Source organism: Ictidomys tridecemlineatus, chromosome 8, assembly GCF_052094955.1.
Source record: "Ictidomys tridecemlineatus isolate mIctTri1 chromosome 8, mIctTri1.hap1, whole genome shotgun sequence".
NCBI lineage: Eukaryota > Metazoa > Chordata > Mammalia > Rodentia > Sciuridae > Ictidomys > Ictidomys tridecemlineatus.
Window position 1 is genome coordinate 144238246 of NC_135484.1, and position 19369 is coordinate 144257614.

Below are 19369 nucleotides of genomic sequence, written 5' to 3' on the forward strand. Positions count from 1 at the left end.
ATGTACTCAATATTGAACCCCTGATCAAGTCCCTGAGATCAACCCCGAGTACTGCAGAAAAACCCTGGTGAGGTTTTTCTCTTTACTCCAATAAGGACTAGAGTAAAGGGAAATACACTTACAGCAGAATACTTCAGACCTACGGTGAAGTTCTTAAGAACTGAGGTCTAAAAGCTCAAGAAACAACTGTTTCTGAGAAAAAATTAATACCATACAGAGTGAATTAGAATATCCCAAGGTATTAATGCATCTAAGATTGGATTAATAAACACACTGGAGGCCAAGCAAATACACAAACTATTTTCTCCAGGAAAATGCAAACAAGAAAAAATAAACAGAGTATATATCGCATTGGCTTAGCTGTGAATATATGCTCCTAATACTCTCCACAGTCATGAGAATGATGTACCTGTAAACATTGATAGTTCACTAGAGCAAAATTATAATCTACCTGGGGCACATAGGGCAATGGGAAATGTAACTATCTGTACTGTGGACAGAAGTACCACGAAAGACAGGCCAATAGATGGTGTCTAACGTTGAAAATTCCAAAACTAACAACATAATTTGTGTCATGTAGAAATACAAATGTAGATACTAAAGAATTGGTTAAAAAGAGTTGGAAATAGGGCTGGGATGTAGCTCAGTGGCAAAGCGTCTGCCTTGCATTCGCAAAGCCCTGGGTTCGACCCCCAGTTCCAAAAAAAAAAAAAGACAAAAAAAAAAAAAGAGTTGGAAATATTTCCACCTAGGTAATGGGAAATGGTAAAAGGGGAGATGCTAAGAAATAACATTTCCTAAGATGCCTTTACCACCATCTAATCCTTTAAACTTTAAATTATGTTCTGAGGACAGGAGTTATTGAAAGCTCAGGTCTTGGATGTTAACCCACATAAGTAAGGACTGGAGTAAAGGGAAATACATTTACAGCAGAATATTTCAGTTTGGAAAGATTTACGACAAAACAAGGAATTTTTCCCTTAGAGAACAGGAAGACTTTCTGGATTCAATTGGCAGTTAAAAAATATTATTATAAAATAAAAAATTATTATAATTAAATTATATAGTATATAAAATTTTATATAATTATAAGTTACATAAAATAATGTATTATAATTTTAAAATTTTATTATAATTTTACTGAATAAAAGAACAAGAAAGAAAAGTAGTTTGCTCTACCTTTGAATAATTACAAGGTAAAACTGCAAGAGAAGGCAACAAGTTTTATAAATGGTATAGGCAACACAAATTAGAACTCATGCCGGGTGTGGTGGAGCACGCCTGTAATCCCAGAGGCTCAGGAGGCTGAGGCAGGAGGATATTGAGTTCAAAGCCAGCCAAGGCACTAAGCAACTCAGAGAGACCCTGTTTCTGAATAAAATATAAAATAGGGCTAGGGATATGGGTCAGTGGTCAAGTGGCCCTGAGTTCAATTCCTGGTACCTTCCCTCTCCCCGAAAAAAAGAAACTAGAACTCATAAATTTAAAAAAATAAATGGAATTTATTTTTTAGACCAGTTTCAGGTTTAACAGAACTCAGTTTCTCACCGCTCTCATTTCCTCTTATTAGTAATATTTTTACATGGGTATGGCACAGTGGTTGTAATTGATGGACCATGTTGACATATTGTTATTAACTGAAGTGGAAAGTTTGCATTAGAGGGCCCATTGCTTTTTATCTACTAAAAGCTCTAGAATATAGGCTGGCAAGTTGTGAAACTTCAGAACTCTGGAATAAGGAGAATATGCTATGAATTTCTAGAAAGAGGTCATTTCACAAGAAGAACCAAGATTCAGAGTAGGAGGAAATTTCTCAATAAGAATGTTGCGTGGCCTTTTCATTGTAACATCCAGAAAATAATTTTGCTTTGTTCATTTGTGAGTTGAGGAACACATTCAAAAGATTAAATAAACATTTTAGTGTCAGATTTGTGGTCCTCTTTCTAGCCAGGATTCATAGCAATCATTACAAAGGCCATTATTTTGGATTTTTGGATAACCTTTTAAAACTTTTCCAATCAATGTCTCTAAGATACCTCAATATTCCCTCAAAAAAGTAATATGAGCAGTTTTTTAAAATTATAATTTTACTGAATAAGGTTTGGGGAAATGATCACAAAATTCTCAGAGTCATAAAAAAATATATATATAAAGGAGAAAGGGACAAAGTGCACAGATTGATTTTATTTTCAAATCAACAGTTTACAGTGAGTTTAAGTACATCAAGCCGCTCTCTTAGATTGAACCGAGCCCAGAATACTTCGTCTGAATACTGTGACTGCAGATGGCTGAAGGTCTATCTGGATCAGAAAGGATATGTGGTTTTGACCACCTCACCTCCAACAGAACATAACAAAAAAGAGAATGAAGAAAGCCTAAAAAGATGAGGCCCAGGATCAAATTTTTATCATCACCAAAATCGCCCGTTTAGAAAGTGGCCAATCTTTGAAGCGGAAACAAACAAACAAGCATCATGGATTATTTTAACCTAGAATGGATTTTAGTGAGTTAGTCCCATTTACTGGTAAGAACTGAAGCCCAGAGAGGTAGCAATGCTAGTGGCAGAAGGTGTCACTTACTCACATTTCCCATCAAAAAACAAAACAAAACAAAACGAGATACAGAAATCAATGGCGTATGGGCCCCATTTCCCTGGAAGCGTTCGTGGTTAACATCCAGGGTGAGTTATTAATTTGTTTATCAGGGAGCCCCCAGAGGAGAGGGAGAGCCTAGGGAGTAAGAAGCTAGAGCTATCTATTCTTGATAGTTTTTAGCAGAAGATGGAAAGTTACAAAAAGAAAGCATCAGGACTTGGGGGGAACAAATATGATTAATTACTATTACAGTTTGAATCTGGAACATCCTCCAAAAGTCCAGGCACTGAAGGCTTGGTAGAACCTTCCACAGGACCCAGTGGAAGGAAGCAAGGCCACTGGCAGTGTGACCTTGAAGGGGATAGTGGGACCCCGCCCCCCCTTCTCTTTGCTTCCTGGCTGCCAGGAGGTGAGCAGCTTCCTCCACCAGGAGCTCCTGCCCTGATGTACTGTGCTGCCACAGGCCCAAAGGCAGAGGGCCCAATGGGTCACGGATTGAAACTTCCCAAACTGTGAAGAAGAAGAAAAGGTTCTCTTCTTCCCAAAAGAGAACCTTTTCTCTTTGTAAGGCTGATGACCTCAGTTGTTTTATTTTAGTGACAGAAAGCTGACCGACCATCATCTCATAGCCGATTATATATGAGCTTACCAGATCACTTCCTAGAGTGGGCGTGGAAAAGGACGATTCCATGAGATCTTGGAGGATGGATGGATAGGCTGTGAATGAGTGAATTTTCTAATCAGGTACTTTGTGATGACATAAAATTTAAAGGTAGGCATTCGGTGCCATGGCAATGATTAGAACAAGAATATGGAGGGAGGGAAGGACCGAACTGACTAAAGGAATGGTACATGGCACCAGTTAGCAGAACCTGAGTCCTCCTTGGGGGAAGCACCTGCACATAGTGCTGGAGATGATCATTTGGATCCCACTGAGGTTAGAATACCAGCTAGAAAAAATAGGCTTTGTTGTTAGACGGAAGCTACTGGGTTTCTTCGGTGAGACAGTTCCATGATCCAGGCACTATGTGGGGGGATAATTAGGGTGGTGTGCCTGGTTAAAAGAAGTGAGGTGTGACTGGACTCCAGTCCTCTGCCAAGTTGATGTCACGGTGGACAACTACGTCCTCTGTGCAGATACCTGTAAGTGTCAACGTTGGCAAGGCAGGAGCACAACTGGAATGTTCTGCCATCAAGCCGTTTCCATGACATGTGACGTGCTTGCTTTCATCTTTAGCAATCTTTTGAAGAAGAGCCGGGAGAAACTTTTAAAATGGGTCACACTTGGTCTTGTACAGTCCTTCTGGAGGTAAGCACAAAGCTGGGAGGTGAGGTCCAGAAAACACACGGGGAGCGTGCTAAGCGTGAAATTGAGGGAAGCGGAAAGTAATGCCAGAAATGATGTCATCGTTGGGGGTTAGGGGAGGCTTTAAAGAGAATTCTAGCTTTAGTTGGTCAGAGGCTCTGTATTCAAAAAGCCAGGTGTTGTGGTGGCCATCAATAGAAGACAGAGAGATTGTGCAGTCATTTCCACCCAAAGAATTCAAAGCACCTGTCATTATTAATAGAAGAAGTAATTACTAATGAATTTTAGAGGGTTGATGCCCAATTCATCATCTTCATAGAATCTAAAAGACCTTTTTTTTCCCTGGTTTTAGGAATAAGTTATGCACTTCAAAATAAGAAGCAAAGAAGAAATAAATAAATAAATAAATAGAGCAGTCAAATGGAAAGTTGTTACATGTGTGAAAACAAATGCAAGAGAGGAATTCAGGAGCTGGGGGTACAGCTCAGCCTTAGTGTGTGTGCTGAGCAGGTGCCAGGCTTAAGTTTCAGTCTCTAGTACAGGAAGAAAGGAGAGAGAGAGAGAGAGAGAGAGAGAGAGAGAGAGAGAGAGAGAGAGAGAGAGAGAGAGAGAGAGAAGAAGGAGGAGGAGGAGGAGGAGGAGGAGGAGGAGGAGGAGGAGGAGGAGGAGGAGGAAGGGAGGGAAGAGAGAAGGAAAGGGGGGAGAGGAATGAAAAAGAATGAAAGAAAGAAAGGAAAGAAAAGGAATCCAATCACTATGTAAGTGAAAAAAGAAGAGAGAACAGATTGTAAGTTCAAAGCCAGCCTCTGCAATCTAGTGAGGCCCTAGGCAACTTTTCCAGACCCTGTCTCGAAACAAAATATTTTAAAAAGGGTTGTTGGATGTGGCTCAGTGGTTGACCATCCCTGGGTTCAATACCCAGTACCAATCAATAAATAAGAAAAATAAATAAGATACACCTAGTGGAAGGATTAAGGACAGGAGCTGTTTTCTTAGATACTTACAGAGGTAGTTTGTTTAACAAGCCTGCAATGCTCTTCCACAAAGCATCACTAGGAAACAGTTATTATTATCATTGATTTAAAAGATGAGGACACTGTAAAATGTCCCTTGGTACTTTAACATATTAAGCTCAGGCTGCTGATTAGCAATATTTCTGTGTTGGACTTTGACCATGGCAAAAAATAGTAGTTTTGTTTTTTTTTTTCCCTTTTTCCTAGGGCTTTTAGTTTATCGTAGAAGAATGATTCCTTTTGCTTAATTGATACCCAACTGGTCAATACAGAATGGCAATTTCTTAATATTGCCACATGTTTAGATTGCCAGAAAAGAATCAGAAAAGCTTAAAGGAGATTTTAGTACCAAGAAATTCATGCTATTTAAAATCAGCTCAGCAACCCAGAATTTCTCATTCAAATACTGCCCAACCTTGTTCTGGTTTTCTTTGAACTTGTGAGTGCAGACACAAAATTTTTTGTTGTGATTTATTAGAGAATAAAGCTGGCCTTTTGGGAATATGAATCATAAACCACTGTCATAAAATTAACTTATGTATGGAAATTTTTGAATAGTAATTGGTTTGGGAAAAAATCTTTTTTTTTTTTATTTTTTAAATAAGGAAATGAGATTTCTTAAGAAGAAAACCCATTAGAGATTTCAATGAAAAATATTGTGTGAATTTGTTTTAATTGTGTCAAAATGGATAGAGGATCATCAGTTGCTCAGAATATCTAAAAGGAACAGTTATTGAAGCAGTAGGAACATATTTTGGAAGAAAATTCAGAAACCAACTGTTTACCTTCCCCAAACCAGATCTTAGGTAAAAGAAAACTTTGCTTTTAGAATGATTAAAAATAGGAGAGAGAGAGAAAAAAAAAAAAACTACTGTTAGACAACATCTGATTTACTTTTCTGGAAATTATTTTGTTCCAGGGGGATGGACTATGGAACTTTCTGAGAGAACATGGTTACGAAAGCCCTGTGTGATCAGAGCTCAGGCGGTGGGGGGCGGGGGGGGGGATGTTTTGACTCTCTTGTTACTATGTGAGGGATGGAATTTTGCAACCAGAAGGTTCCACAGCAGTTGGGAACAACAGTTGTATGAGTAGCAAGCACAAGACAAATGTGTGTGTCCTGTTACTCTTGCTCTGAGCACTACATACCGGGACTGTGCCAAGATTTGCTGCTTGTCTCAATATTTTTTATAATTACCCAGCCCTTGTGTGTATAATACATTAATAGGAGAGAGAGAGAGAGAGAGAGAGAGAGAGAGAGAGAGAGAGAGAGAGAGAGAGAGAACACAAAACAAAATAAAACAGAACCCAAATCTTATAAATGATATCTACACTGTCTTTAAATTAGACAGAGACCTGGTTAGCTCATGGGCATCATGCATAGAGTCTTATTTAGATGCTTTATTTAACATTTGTTCCATTTTTCAATCATCTACCATAAATCAAGCTACACTTCCTCTTGCAGAAATTAAAGTAGTTGAACCGTAAAGAGTATCTGAAACATGTCAAAGCTTCCCATGAGCTTCACCATGCTAAAGTTTACTCGTCTTCCATTTCTCTGTTCATGTCTCTTAGTTGTCAGTTAATATTACACTCATTTCCCTTAACTTCTAGAATGTTCACTGTGTTCCCTGCTCCTTCTTCAACCTTTCCCAAGTTAGACTTGACTGTAGATTCTTGGGTTCCTTCATATTGATACCCACAGACATTTTGATAGACCATGACAAGAAGATACCAATAAATTCAAATCACACATTCATAACCATGGGACTTTTTATGTACAGAAAATTATACAAAATAGTACAGAATTGGAGGTACCGCAGAGAGTTTAGGGAAAGGAAAAATTGAGGGCTTGAGAGATGTTTGCCAGAAGCAATTCAGTTGCAAAATTTGATCCAACAAGCAGGCATCCGGAGAAAATTTCTTAGAGCCCAACAACATATTTTACAAAGTCAGAAGCTGGTGAGTTTGGGTTCTGGTAAGGTTTGGGGAAATGGAATGTTTGTGTGGGAGGCAGGCAGGGGGAGGCTAACCAATGGGCATACTCTTTCCAGGCCAGAAGGAGTATCACTGAGCACTGATTTTCTCTCTTTATTCCCAAGACTTTGCATGATTTTTTAACTCTCTTTAACTCGACAATTATAGCAACCCAGAAAGGAAAGGGAAGGGATGTAGATTGGGTTTGGAAGGATCACTTGGTAAATAGCTTTTCTTATACACTTTTTAAAAATCCTCCTCCTCCCCTCCCCCTCCCCCTCCCCTCCGCTTCCCCCTCTTCCTCCTCCTCCTCCTCCTCCTCCTCCTCCTCCTCCTCCTTCTTCTTTTTGTTACTGGGGATTGATTGAACCCAGGGGTGCTTAACCACTGAGTCACATTTTCAGCCCTTTAAAAAATATATTTTATTTAGAAACAGGGTCTTACTAAGTTTCTTATGGCCTCACTAAAAGCTGCTGAGGCTGGCTTTGAATTCAAAATCCTCCTGCCTCAGCCTCTCAAGTCACTGGGATTATAGGTGTGTGCCACCACAACTCGCTGCCATATTTTTCTTAATATTACACACATTTCTTTCCTTCCTTCCTTCCTTCCTCCCTCACAAAATGCTTAAGCCCCAAAATCTCTATCAAAATTTTAGTACAGGAGAACTACTTTAAAAAATAAAACCTAGTAATGAAGATTAATAGCAAGCAAAGGGTTTGTGGTTGCTCCTGAGAATCAGGGTGAGGGTGTAAAGGGAAAAAGGACTTGATTGCAAAAGGAAGAGGGGGAGAGGATGGACACCAAGTTCTCCGGTCACACTCGGCCAGGAGCCAGCTGGTGATATTTTACAATACACCCAGCTACTCCATATTTCAGCTTCCCTGGTCTACAACGTGAGCAGATCCCTTTTAACTGCGTTGCATAATTTTGAGTCCAGAAACAAAGATTCCTAAAGATATTCAAGGAAAAATATAAAAGCAAGAAAACAAGCCGACATGAAAGGCTTAGGAACCAAACTGGAAGGTGAGCAAGATTCAGACTTCAATATTCACTGAACAGGTATTTCAATACTGTTCTAGGTGGTGAAGACGCACTGGATATCTTCACCACAAAACAAGATCCCTCACTCACAGCCGGCGTGTTCTAGTTGGAGGGTGAGAAATGACAAACATGGAAACCACCAAGATAATTCTAGATTGTTAGATGTTTAAAAAGGGATCAATAGAGTGATAAGATAGAGGGTTTGGGGCAAGGCAGGGGGAATCCACACTTTAGATAAATAATGCCTAGTTTACATAAAATCAGGAAAATGAGACCCTCTGATCCTTTGGCAGTCAATAAAATGCCTTTATTTATAGCATACCCAGGTGGTGTTCCATAATTTAAGAACTCTTTCACTAGAAGTATTGAAGAGGAGAGTGCACCGTAATATTTTAAGAGTTAATTAGGAATGATTCTTCCTGAAAACAAGAGAGATTAGAACAAAGTGCTTTTGGTCCTTTCCAAGCATCCCACAAACCCCCTTCCCGGGTTGGCATGAATCTACAACTCCCTGGTGAAAAGACTCCTGGTGTCAGATATGGGCTGAGTTGTGCCCCTGCCCAAATCCCTGTGTGTAAGTGCCAATGTGACTGTATCTAGAGATAGGATCTTTAGGAGGTTCACACTGGGGCCCTCATCCCACAGGATTAGTTTTCTTCAAGGAAGAAGCACCAGAGAGCTCCTTCTCTCATGTCCCCTTTCCATGCCTATGCCCCCATTCAGGAAAGGCCCTGGGAGGACATCGTGAGAAGGTGAGCCCGTGCAGACCAGGAAGGTGAACCTCAGCAGAAACTGAACCTTCCAGGAACTTCATCTTGGACTTCCAGCCTCCACAACATGAGGAAATCGACGAGCACCCTGGTCTGGTGTTATGCAGTCTGAGATGGCCAAGAGAGGGTCTCAGATTGTTTCCACATGATTAGGTTATGGACAAGGGTGGATTATTTTTGTAGAACGCTGTTTGCCCCAGGTTCTTAGGATGTCACCTGTACACACTGCTTATGGGGAATTCTGTTAAGAACACCTAGTATCACTTGTGTCAATCACGTCTAGTCCTCCAGGCCCACCCCATGAAACAGGTATTGCACAAAAAGTACTCATTAAACAATCATCTTTGTTGTTGAAGTAGGCGCTTTTCAATGAAACCAGTCTCCCTTTAACAGTAAGATTAACTCTAATAACATTAGCATAAATGTGAATTAAATCTCCTTGAAACTAGACATGATTAAAGTCAAAAACATTTTCTCTTCTCCCACTTAAACATGAACTATTCCATCTCCATTTTTCATGACATAACCTAACAAGTAAGTTCCTGAAACTTGAACTACGACCTTTTAAAAAAAAATCCTTTTTTTCCCTCTTTGTTCCACAGATGTAGAATATTATAAAGTGACTGTAATCTGTTTTTCACAAAACACACTTCTCATGCTTTAAGCATCTGATATTCTCTGAATTCCAATCATGTATCTGTCATTTACTAGTTCGGTGACTTGGGCAGATTATTTAGCATTTTTTTTTTTAAAAAAGGCCAAATAATTTTAGTCTCTGCTTCTTCATGTGCAGTATGGGTTTATGGAGTGGGCTAAGTCCACGCGGTAAGCTGTCGGTAACTGATCACGACCACCACTCCTGTTAGCACTACTACTCGTACAACCAAGACTGCAGCTTCCACATCTATTCTAAACCCATCAGTGGCAATAACTTTCCCTTAAAAGACCATTCTCAGTCCAGATGTCTCCAAAGGACTACCAACTGTTTCCAGTATCATGTCTTAATTCCTTCCAAATGATGACTGAATCAGCTCTTCTTGGATTGCCTGGTGCCTGCCCACTCTGTCTTTATAGCTCATTACTAGAGAATCTCCCTTCCCATTTGTGGGGACAGTCCAGGTGTAAGGCTCCTATCTGGGTATAATTATTAATAGCTTCCCTTTCACTCTCAAGTGGCCTGGTTTTGGTGGTTCTCCTTTCACATTTGCTTGGACTTTCTGTTCTAGGTGGAAAAACCATCACACACAGTTCACTTGTTCTCACCTTCAAGCTATTTCCCTCCCCTGGAATGCTGACCTCATCCCTGCCAAATCCTGAAATTGCCTTCAAAGACCCACTGAGAACTCACCCTCAGGATGAGACTTTCTCTGCTATTCCTGCCCTCCACACAACCAGAAACCTCTCAGCAATCGTGTAAATAACTCTGTATAACTTTAATTGGCTCTGTTTATAAGCTTCTTCTTGTATCCTTTTTTCCCTCCAGGTATTTTTCTGGGTGTTTATCCAGTCTCCATTAATTTGTAAACTCCCAGAGGGCAAGGCTGGTGTTGCCATAAAGGGGATGTGCAGGTAAGGATGAATGGGGTAGGTGCCTGACTTCTTCATTACTAATCTGTTTAGAGAAAGAGAGAGGAAAGCATCTTTGGTTAGTACTTTGTTAGTGATGATCTGGAGCCTGCTAACCTAATGTAAAAATATATCCAGCTTTTGCTATTGACCAGATAAGCAATGTAAAATCCACAGTTACAAGCTCTCCATAATGTGAGTGGGAAGGTGTGTGGATATTTTGGCCCATAAGGGAATCTATGATGCATGTAAGCCTTGTTATTATAGTTTATACTCTTCAGGGGTACGTCTTTGTCTCTTTCAGGCTGCAGGACTATTTCAAGAAGCAAATAAAATTTACTTTCAAAACTGAGATCTGAAAACTGAACAAATACCATTGTATTGCAAGTTTGTACTTATGGAGGGAAACCAATCCAATTTTGGAGGCCTCCTAACGTGTGTTGTTATAATAATAATAATAATTATTATTATAATAGCCACAGACCCAACTCTCCAAGATAGCTGGATAGTTCTTTTAGCCCAGGTAACCAAGGGAATCCTCTGCAAATGTTCTCTTCTCATTGCAGGGGTTACAAGTGGGGATCCTTTACCGTGACCACCTGCTACCCTCGTTCCCAACTAGCATATAAAATGCTGAATATCTGTACATTGCTCTCTGCACAAAGCCTAGGTATAAACCCATGTAGGCGGTGCGCTAGATAACATCAAAGCCCCAGGCAGGGACCAGAAAGGAGGTGGGGGGGGGGCAAAAGCAGCCAAGAGCACGAAGCGCCTCCCTCTAGCATTTCCTCTCACGCCCACTTCCAACCTAGGAGGCTTTTGGTTTCTGCTTTTGTTGTTTTTAAAATTAAAAGTTAAACCCAGGAAGCTTTGGATCAGACTTTTTGCGTTGCAGTTCGGGTAAGTTTTCCTCTCGGTTCTTTTGTCTGGCGCCTGGCTTGGGAAGAGCCTGGGCGTGGGACAGAGTTGGCAGAGCGTGCAGGGAAGGTTTTGTCGCCGGGTTGCCCAGAGGAGGAGGGGATTCGGCCGGTGGACGGGAAAGCCCAGCGCGCGCGGAGGGCGGAGGGCGGAGGGGAGGGACGGGCAGCGTGACCCGGCGGCCGGCGGGGAGGAACCTCCGGGATCTCCGCGTGGCGGTGGCGGTGGCTGTGGCGCTGCCTGGTCGCGCGCAGGGCGGAGGGCCGGGGCCGCGGGGCCGCGCCAGGGGGGAGCCCGAGCCGGGCGGGGCTGGGCGGCCGCGTGGGAACCGGGGGCCCGGGCCGCGGCCCTGGGGTGGAGTTGTGCTTTCCCTAACCTACTCAGCAAGAAAAATTCGTGTAGAAGTGACATTGCCCTCCCTCCAAGCCCACAGCCCGCCAGCGTTCACACGCCAGTTGGGATGGAACCCGAGAGCAATGGGTCCCCCCGAGAGCCTGCCTCCCCCACTTTGCAGATAATGGTCACCCACTCCCCCATTGTTCCGGGATTTTCAACATTTATCTCATATATATATTTATCTCCTCCCAGTTTATTTGATATATTTTGGGAACCAAAATATTGAATTTGCCACTAAACAAGCCGAAGCAACCTACTGGATAACCTAGCATATTTCCCTGCATTTTGGTGTCTAGGAAGTCAGAATTACTGTAGGCAAAGAAATTGCAGTTAGAAAATTTGAAAACTTAACTGGGAGAGTTCCGTATTGTATATATTTCCAAAAAGAAGTTGAATATTGGTCTGCTGCTCGAGAAAACAAATTGAAATGCCAAAATTAATAGATTGTAATTCAAAATTGCCTGCATATTTTATTTGAAAATTCCTAGCAGCGTTAAATCCTAAATAGACATTGTGTTTGTAATGTATTTTTCTGTTGTGTTCGACAACTATTGAGTAAATTATTCATGCAGTTAATATTTCTGACTTCTCTAATGACACAAACTCGACTTATTATAAAGGGACCTTTTTTATCCTTCTAGATTATTAGCTATACTTTCACATTTAATTGCACGTTTATTTTTTTGACTCCAAAAACCCAGCTAGGGAGTTACATGATGTACTTCTTATGTCTGCAATCCATTGGCTAAGCATTTCCTTTCGTAAAAGATGATTATATCACATTGAAAATTAAAAGTTGTAGGGTTGGTATAGGCTAGCTGTCATTCTAAATTTTCACTTGGATGATCTTTGCTCCTATAGTCGGCCAAATTTACTCTCTGGTAGGCATATTTTCCCCTTTGCCTAACATTATTTTTGGCTCTTAACTCGCCATTACTGAGTATTCCATTTTTAATCATTCCCATTCTGAGGCTTTGAGCTTTTCTTAGTTAGCTCAAATGAACTAGAGGTTGGATTTTCTCTGGGGAATTTTAGGGGTATGGGTCAGGAAAGACCCAGACATCTTTATGGAAGCCCAAGGGAACAACAACAAAAAAATTAAGTTTGCACAGCTGGCCAGCTGTTTTTTGTGGGTGTATGATCGTTTGCCATTTTTTTCCCTTAAAAGGGGAAAACAGTTTGGTTTTATAAAAGAACCTTCTTTTCTTTTTTTTTTTTTTGCATCTTTTTTTTTTTTCTTCCCAGTTTGAGGTGGCCCGTTAAACCACTTTCCCCTGCTTTTTAAGGGGACATGTGGAATTTGTGAGCCCCAAACTACTAATGTTTTTAGGTCTAATCTCGAAAACGACTTTTCTTACCCAGGTCCTGCTCCTCTTATTTCTTTTCCATAATTTTCACTTCTTGCTTCCTCTACTGCTTTCTAGCAGCTGGGGTCAAACTCTGGTTTACAGTAATTACTCCCTCTTCCCCTTTCACTGCTCCCCGGCGGCGACCCAAGAGCTGGGTGGGCTGTCCAGCCCTGCACCCCACTTCTGCCCCTGAGTGCCCTCCCCTGTTAGGACCAAGCGGTCAGGCGGGCAGGTAGGGGTTAATTGCGCTCGCAGCTTTGGCTTTGGGAAGCACCAGCGGGCTTTGGGGCGGCCTCTGGAATAACCTTGGCTTTCCTGGCTCTTTTAATAGAACATCCGCCACCAAAAAGTGGTTTCAGTTCAGGGTTAATAATATGTCCCCTTCTACCCTCCAAACCAACACCCCGCCCCCCTTTGGTTTTTTTAAGTTGTTTTTCAAAGTTAATGAGTTTCAAGTTTCACAATCATTTTCCCCTTCCCTCCACGCGTTGCTGAGGAAACCCCCTTGGGGTACCCCCCCTCCCTTGTTTCTCCCCCTCCCCCAGTCGGCCCGGGCGAGGGGCGGGGCTGGGAGACCCCATGACGTCACCGGGCCGGCCCACATCCTGCTTTGGAAAGTAAAGAGACGGTAAAGAGAAACTACTGCCCCGCCCGTCCCCGCCCCTCTTCCCGGACCAACCGCCCCCAACTGCGCGACCCGGCCAGGCCTCCCGGGGCCGCGTGACCGGCTGGGCCCGCCCCTCCGCCCCCGCTCGGCGCGAGTCCCCCTTGCAAGCGCGACCCTGGGCTCCCGCCCCTCGCGTCCCTAACCCCGCCCCTCCCCCTCGAGCCGCGCCTTCCGTGGCCCCCCTGAGTCCCTGCGGCGGCCGGGCGGGGCGATCCGCCGGTGGGTGGCGAGGCTGGCGCGGCCCCGGGTCCGCCCCACCGGGGAGACCCGGGGCACGGGCTCCCAGCGAGCGCCGGCCCGGGCGGAGCAGGCGGCCGCGCCCGCCCGGCGGGTGTTCCCCGCCCCTCCCCCCGCGAAGCCCCCGCCTCGGGACGCCCCCTCCCCCGCCTGCGCCCGCGCGTCGCCACCCGCGGCCTCCCCGCCTCCGCCCCCGGGGATCCCCTGCCGCCCCGCCCACCCGCGGGAAAGCCTCGACCTTCGCCTCCCTCCCCCGCGCCGCCCGGCCCGCGCTCCTCCCGCCGTCCCCAAAGACGCCAAACGTGCCCTACTCTGCCCCGGGGGAGAGGTAAAGCCCGAGCCCGCCCACCGCGCCCCGGCTCCGGCCGTCCGCCTGCCCGCCCCGCCGTGGTGCGCGCCCCCGGCCCCGCCGCCGGGTCCCCGGCGGCCCCCTCCCCAGTCGCCGCGATCATGCCGCGGCTCGGGGCGCCGGCGAGCGCCGCCGCCTCCCCCGCCCGGCGCCTGCGGCCCCCGCCGCGCGCCCCGCGCTCCCCCCCGCCCCCCGGCCCGCTCCCCTGTTTAATATTTCAGCGCCGGGTGGTGTGAGCGCCAGTCGCCGGCCTTTACTGTGGCTGCAGCGGGCGGCGGCGGCGGCGGGGAAGGGGACGGAGCCGGGGACGGGGAGAGCAGCCGCAGCCGGAGGAGGTTCTGTTTGTGTTTGGGGTTGTCAAGTGAAGGAGGGATCCCAGGCGCCGCCGCCGCCGCCGCCGCCGCGCGGGGGTCGCGGAGATTCCGAGCTGCGGCTGCCGCCATCAGCAGCGCAGCGCCAGGGCCGGCTGCAGCGGCCGGGGCTCGGCCGGGCGTCCTAGCTGCAGGTCGGCGCGGGCTCCGCGGCTGGGGCGCTGCAGCTGGGGGGCGGTGGCGGCGAGGGGGCAGGACCACTTCCCCCCCTCTGGCGGGCGGGGGGTGTGCGGGCGCGTAAGTGTGAGTGTGTGTGTATGTGTGTGTTGTGTGCGCGCGTTTGTGCAACCGCCGACCTTGCAGAGGGGATGGCTGCGTGCGGGAGCCACTTGCCACTTCTGGGCGCCCTCACCGCGCGGGAGCAGCCCGAGCTGCGGTCCTGCGATCCCAGCAGGTACGGAGGGACCCTGCCTTTCAGCCGCAGACGCATTTTGCAAGAGGGTGCGGGGTGAGGGAGACCAGGCCTCGGCTTCCCAACCTCCTGGCTTTGTGGCTTTCTTTCCCTTTCGTTCTTTGCTCCAAGTGCCTGTTTACTCCTGGCCACCTGGGTAGTTTCTTTCCGGGTTGGAAGTGCGCGCCTGCAGCTGTTGGGCTGGGGGCTGCAGGTCGGGGCGCAGGTTGGCTCGAGCTCGCCTCGGGGTCGGGCTCGGGAAGGAGTTGCTGGCTGAAGATGGGAGGGGGCGGTGGCGGAGCTGGCGGCGAGGAGGAGTCTCAGGGCTGCCGTGCTCGCCTCTTGTCCTCCTCCTCCTGCTCTCCGCATCCACTCCGGGTTCCTTCCTGGGCTGGCACTTCCATCCCCCCTCCTCCTGGCATGCGAAGCGCTTTGTTCAGTGCAGCGTTGCAGAGGGGTTTTCCCAGGCTCCGCCCTCCGCATTCATTCATGTTTTTTCTCCTTGCAACTGTCTTTACGGTTTTTGATCGTGTCCTGTTTTTGCTCCATGTAGTATTTATTTTCTCCTGGTAAAGGAACGGTTTATCACCTCTCCTAGTCGCTACACTGCTGCTGTCCTTGCAAATATCCACTCCCCCTAACACAAGGATTTAAACACGGGATGGACAGCTAGGGACAGTGGGTAGGCAAGGAACAGAGTAACGGAAAGCCCTTACAGATTGGGAATTTGCATGTCTCACATTTATGGGATCACATGATTGGATTACATCGGAGTTCACGCTTTAAAAACTTCGTAATATTGTGACCATTTAGAGGCTTTAAGTTTTAACAAGGAACTGAGCTCAGCATTCCTACAATTAATTAGGCTTTAATGTATCTAAATTCTCTACTGAATCAGATCCTTCCTGAATCAGAGAGTGGGTGCTTCTTTAGTACACAGAGTTGAGAAACCATATCTTTATGGCTCATTTAGCCCAGTGCTAAGTGAAATACATAGTATTGGCCATCATATTTCATATTCTTCCTCATGCAGTTAAAAATTACGAGTATTTTTGTACTATGCTAACATATAGATGTATCAGGAGCAAAATATATATATCTTAATTGTACCCTATTTTTTATTCTATCTCATAGCTGAAACCATAAGATTCTAAAACCTTATACTTAGATACACTCTTTGCCATCCAGACTTTCTTAAATAGAATTACTATTTCAGCATTTTTGTGTGACAGGCAAAGCTCTAGTGCTTCTAACAGGCTTCAGAAGCAGATAATATTTTCTTAGTTTTACCGTGAGAAGTCAGAAGTCCGATCTTTGAGAGGTTAAGTACTTCGAACAAGGGCACACAAAGGGGTAAAGCCTGGCCTTGAACCCAAGCTGGTTTGACATCAGAATATGTAGTCATGACTTGCTGTGCCATGCATCCTCTTAGGGGAGTGGGCAACCTCTGCCAGTAGCTGTTATTTCCTATTATCTCCACTGAGGAAGTAGACACTGAGAATAACTGGGTCATATGATGCCACATTACTTAGTTGCTGATCTTAGGTTACTTAACCTCTCCAAAACTTGGTTTTCTTCTCTATAAAATGGATAAATGATAATAGCTACCTTTTCACTTATTGTTAGGATTAAATTAGGTAATGTGTAGAAAATAAGCAATTGGTAGGTACTCTGTAGGTTTTGTTTGCTTCTTATACAGCAACAGATGGGACCTCAGTTTTGAACAAAGCATTCCTGTTCCATTCTTGCCTGTTTGCTTAGTGAGTAAACATTGCTTCATGTTTAGGGCCAACATAAAAGGTTTTGCTTATCATTTTTATTGCAGGAAGTTAAAACTAAAATTTTTGCGCTGGATCCTTGAGAAAGAGTCTTATGGAGGAGGAGACTGAGGTGGCTGATTTAGAAACATAGGTGGTTAGGTTTTAGATAGTTACCATCTAGGCATTCTGTGATGCAGATCACTTTTTAAATATGTATAAATCAGGTCAGACCAGGTTATGCTGCAGTAACAAGTAACTCCAGAACCCCTCAGTGACTTCAAATAACAAGGGATTTTCTTGTTTGTGCTTTATGATCATTTGAGTTAGTGGGACCTCAACTCTTTTGTTGGATTCATTCTCCAGAGCAGTGTATTTTCAGAGGGGCTGAATGCTGTGGAGGATCTTGCTTTGCTAACTAAAGGCTTCAGTCTAGAAGTAAAAAAGATCTCTCTTCCATTTAAGAGGTCATTGGCTAGATTGGTCAGAGGTTCCAGAGTAACACTGAGAGGCAGAAAGTGTCATCCTCTCAGGATCCTAGAATGGGAGACTGATACTGGGGAATAGCCATAATAGTAACTTAGGCTCACTCAATTAACTCAAAACCAGAATGGCCATGATGTGGTGCTTGCTGTCCAATAGGGCAGGTGGACTGCACTCAGCATAACCTCCGTAGCCTGATGCTATCCTGCAGTTGTACCTGATGATGCTACTTTAAAACAAAGTGAATTTCTTCACTCTTATCTGATAAAGGTACAGAGATTTTTTTTTCTCCCTACATTCTTATTTTTTTTTTCCTTCATAGTTAATAAGACCCAGATACGGGCAGAATGACCTGACCTAGGCTTAATTAAAAGTTAGTGGGTAACGTTTTGTAGTGGTGCCTGGTTTGGCTACTTTTTCTGGAGTTAGGTTAATGTTGTGCTAAGCAGGAACTATTAAGTTATCTTTTACTTTGAAGGTAATAACATTTGCTGCTTGTTTTATCTGTTTTTCTTTTTTTAGCACGTGGATTAATTGATGTACATTGAGTTTATGGAGCCACCTTTTTGTGACCTGCTCTTCCTACAGTTTCTAAGAAGAAGAAGGAGCTCCTGAATCCAAAAAGATGCCTCGAACGAAACAGATTCATCCTAGAAATCTAAGAGGTAAGACTCTGCATTAGTAGAAGAAAGACTTATACTAAGCCTTGGAAAGAGCATGTCTTTGGTACCGGGGAATGTCAGGTTGTTAAATGCTGACCCTGGTTTACAGCGTTCCTTTGTCCTCAGGAGATACTTAATATCTGTTGAATGAATTAATATAATTTGAGGAAATTGCAGTTTGTAGCCATCTGCAGGGATTGAAGGCTGAGTTTCTTAAGAGGAATCATGTTGGGATTGAGGAGCTGGGAGTGAGTGGTTGATACTCTTTGCCAGCTGGATCACCATGAATTTTATGTTTTTATTTTCATTCCTTCCCCATGCATCCTTAGGGATTTATTTCTGTTCTGCTCCATAAGTGAGGTTAACCAGATAAGAAGTGAAGAGAGTTATAGTTGACATTTACCCTGGCCATCATTCATGAAGCTCAAAACAAATTGACTTAATTTTCCACAAGGAAGCACTGAGTCAAAAAATATGTGTATAGAGCTGGGGTGTAGCTCAATGGCAGAGCCTGTGCTCAGCCTGCTTTTGAGGGCTTGGGCTGAGTCCACAATACCAGACCCCCACCCCCAATAAATAAATAAATACATTTCATACAAAGACAGAAAAATGAGTGTTTTAAATATAAAGAGATACATTAGTAGGAAAATAAGTATGTTTGATCTGATTATTTTAAAAAATTTGTATTTCAATTTGTTTTATCAACTAGAAATAGCTGTTATCTTTTACATTTAACATTAGCAAATAATATTGCACTTATCTACTAAAGCAAAGAATTATTAAAGCAAATAATCTCAAACAGAATAAAATTTCTAGTGAAATATAGTCATGTATCTATCACTTGATAGGGCTACATTCTGAGAAACATGTCATTAGGTGATTTCATTGTTGTGCAGATATCAGAGAGAGTACTTACTTGAAGTTAGATGATCTAGCCTACTGTGTGCCCAGGCTATAAGGTATAGCCTGTTGCTCGAAGAAGACTACAAATGTGTAGTGTGTTACTTTGTGAATGCTGTAGGCAATTGAAACCCAATGGTAAGTACTTGTGTATCTAAAGGTAGAAAGGGTGGATAAAAATATAGTCAGAGGTAAAAAGTTGTCTACCTTCTTAGAACACTTTGCAGGAGTGGAGTGTGCAGAGCTGGAAGTTGCTCTGGGGGTAGTCGGCGTGAGTGGAGAGTGAATGTGCAGACCTGGATGTGACTGGAGGACCCGGTGGCCTTTATGCACATCAGGCATGTAGGTTGCACTAAAAAAGTTCTTTATTCAATAATATCTTTATTTAGATATTAATTCAATAATGCCTCACTGTGAGTTTTATTTGGGAACATAGTTTCTTGGCCTTCTTGAGCCTAGGAACAGTATTTGTTTCCTCCCTAAAAAAGTTCTAGAAGCAATTTCAAATGAGAATTACAAGTGCCAGTGTTTAATGAAGTGGGGCTTTAGATGGAGAATATTAAGTATGGTCTTTTGAAGTCCAATTTTAGAGTCCTACGGAGAATGTTGAAAGATGAATGTG

General features: G+C 44.1%; 1 protein-coding gene across 5 annotated transcripts in view; it reads left to right on the top strand.

Annotated features, from left to right (window-relative positions):
• The first annotated feature begins 11052 nt into the window (after window positions 1-11052).
• The window catches only part of Hivep1 (HIVEP zinc finger 1), a 133828-nt gene continuing 125511 nt past the window's right edge, over window positions 11053-19369 (top strand). Inside the window, exons 1-3 of one of the 5 annotated variants that reach the window (XM_013359660.4) lie at window positions 14756-14948; window positions 17345-17455; window positions 17708-17850. In XM_013359660.4, the coding sequence (XP_013215114.2) occupies window positions 17811-17850 (40 nt within the window). In that variant the 5' untranslated portion in view covers window positions 14756-14948; window positions 17345-17455; window positions 17708-17810. Of the gene's footprint in view, window positions 11168-14011; window positions 14163-14529; window positions 14689-14755; window positions 14949-17344; window positions 17456-17707; window positions 17851-19369 lie in introns of those variants that run through there. The other 4 variants (XM_040282139.2, XM_078020546.1, XM_078020547.1 and 1 more) reach the window with 4 other exon arrangements.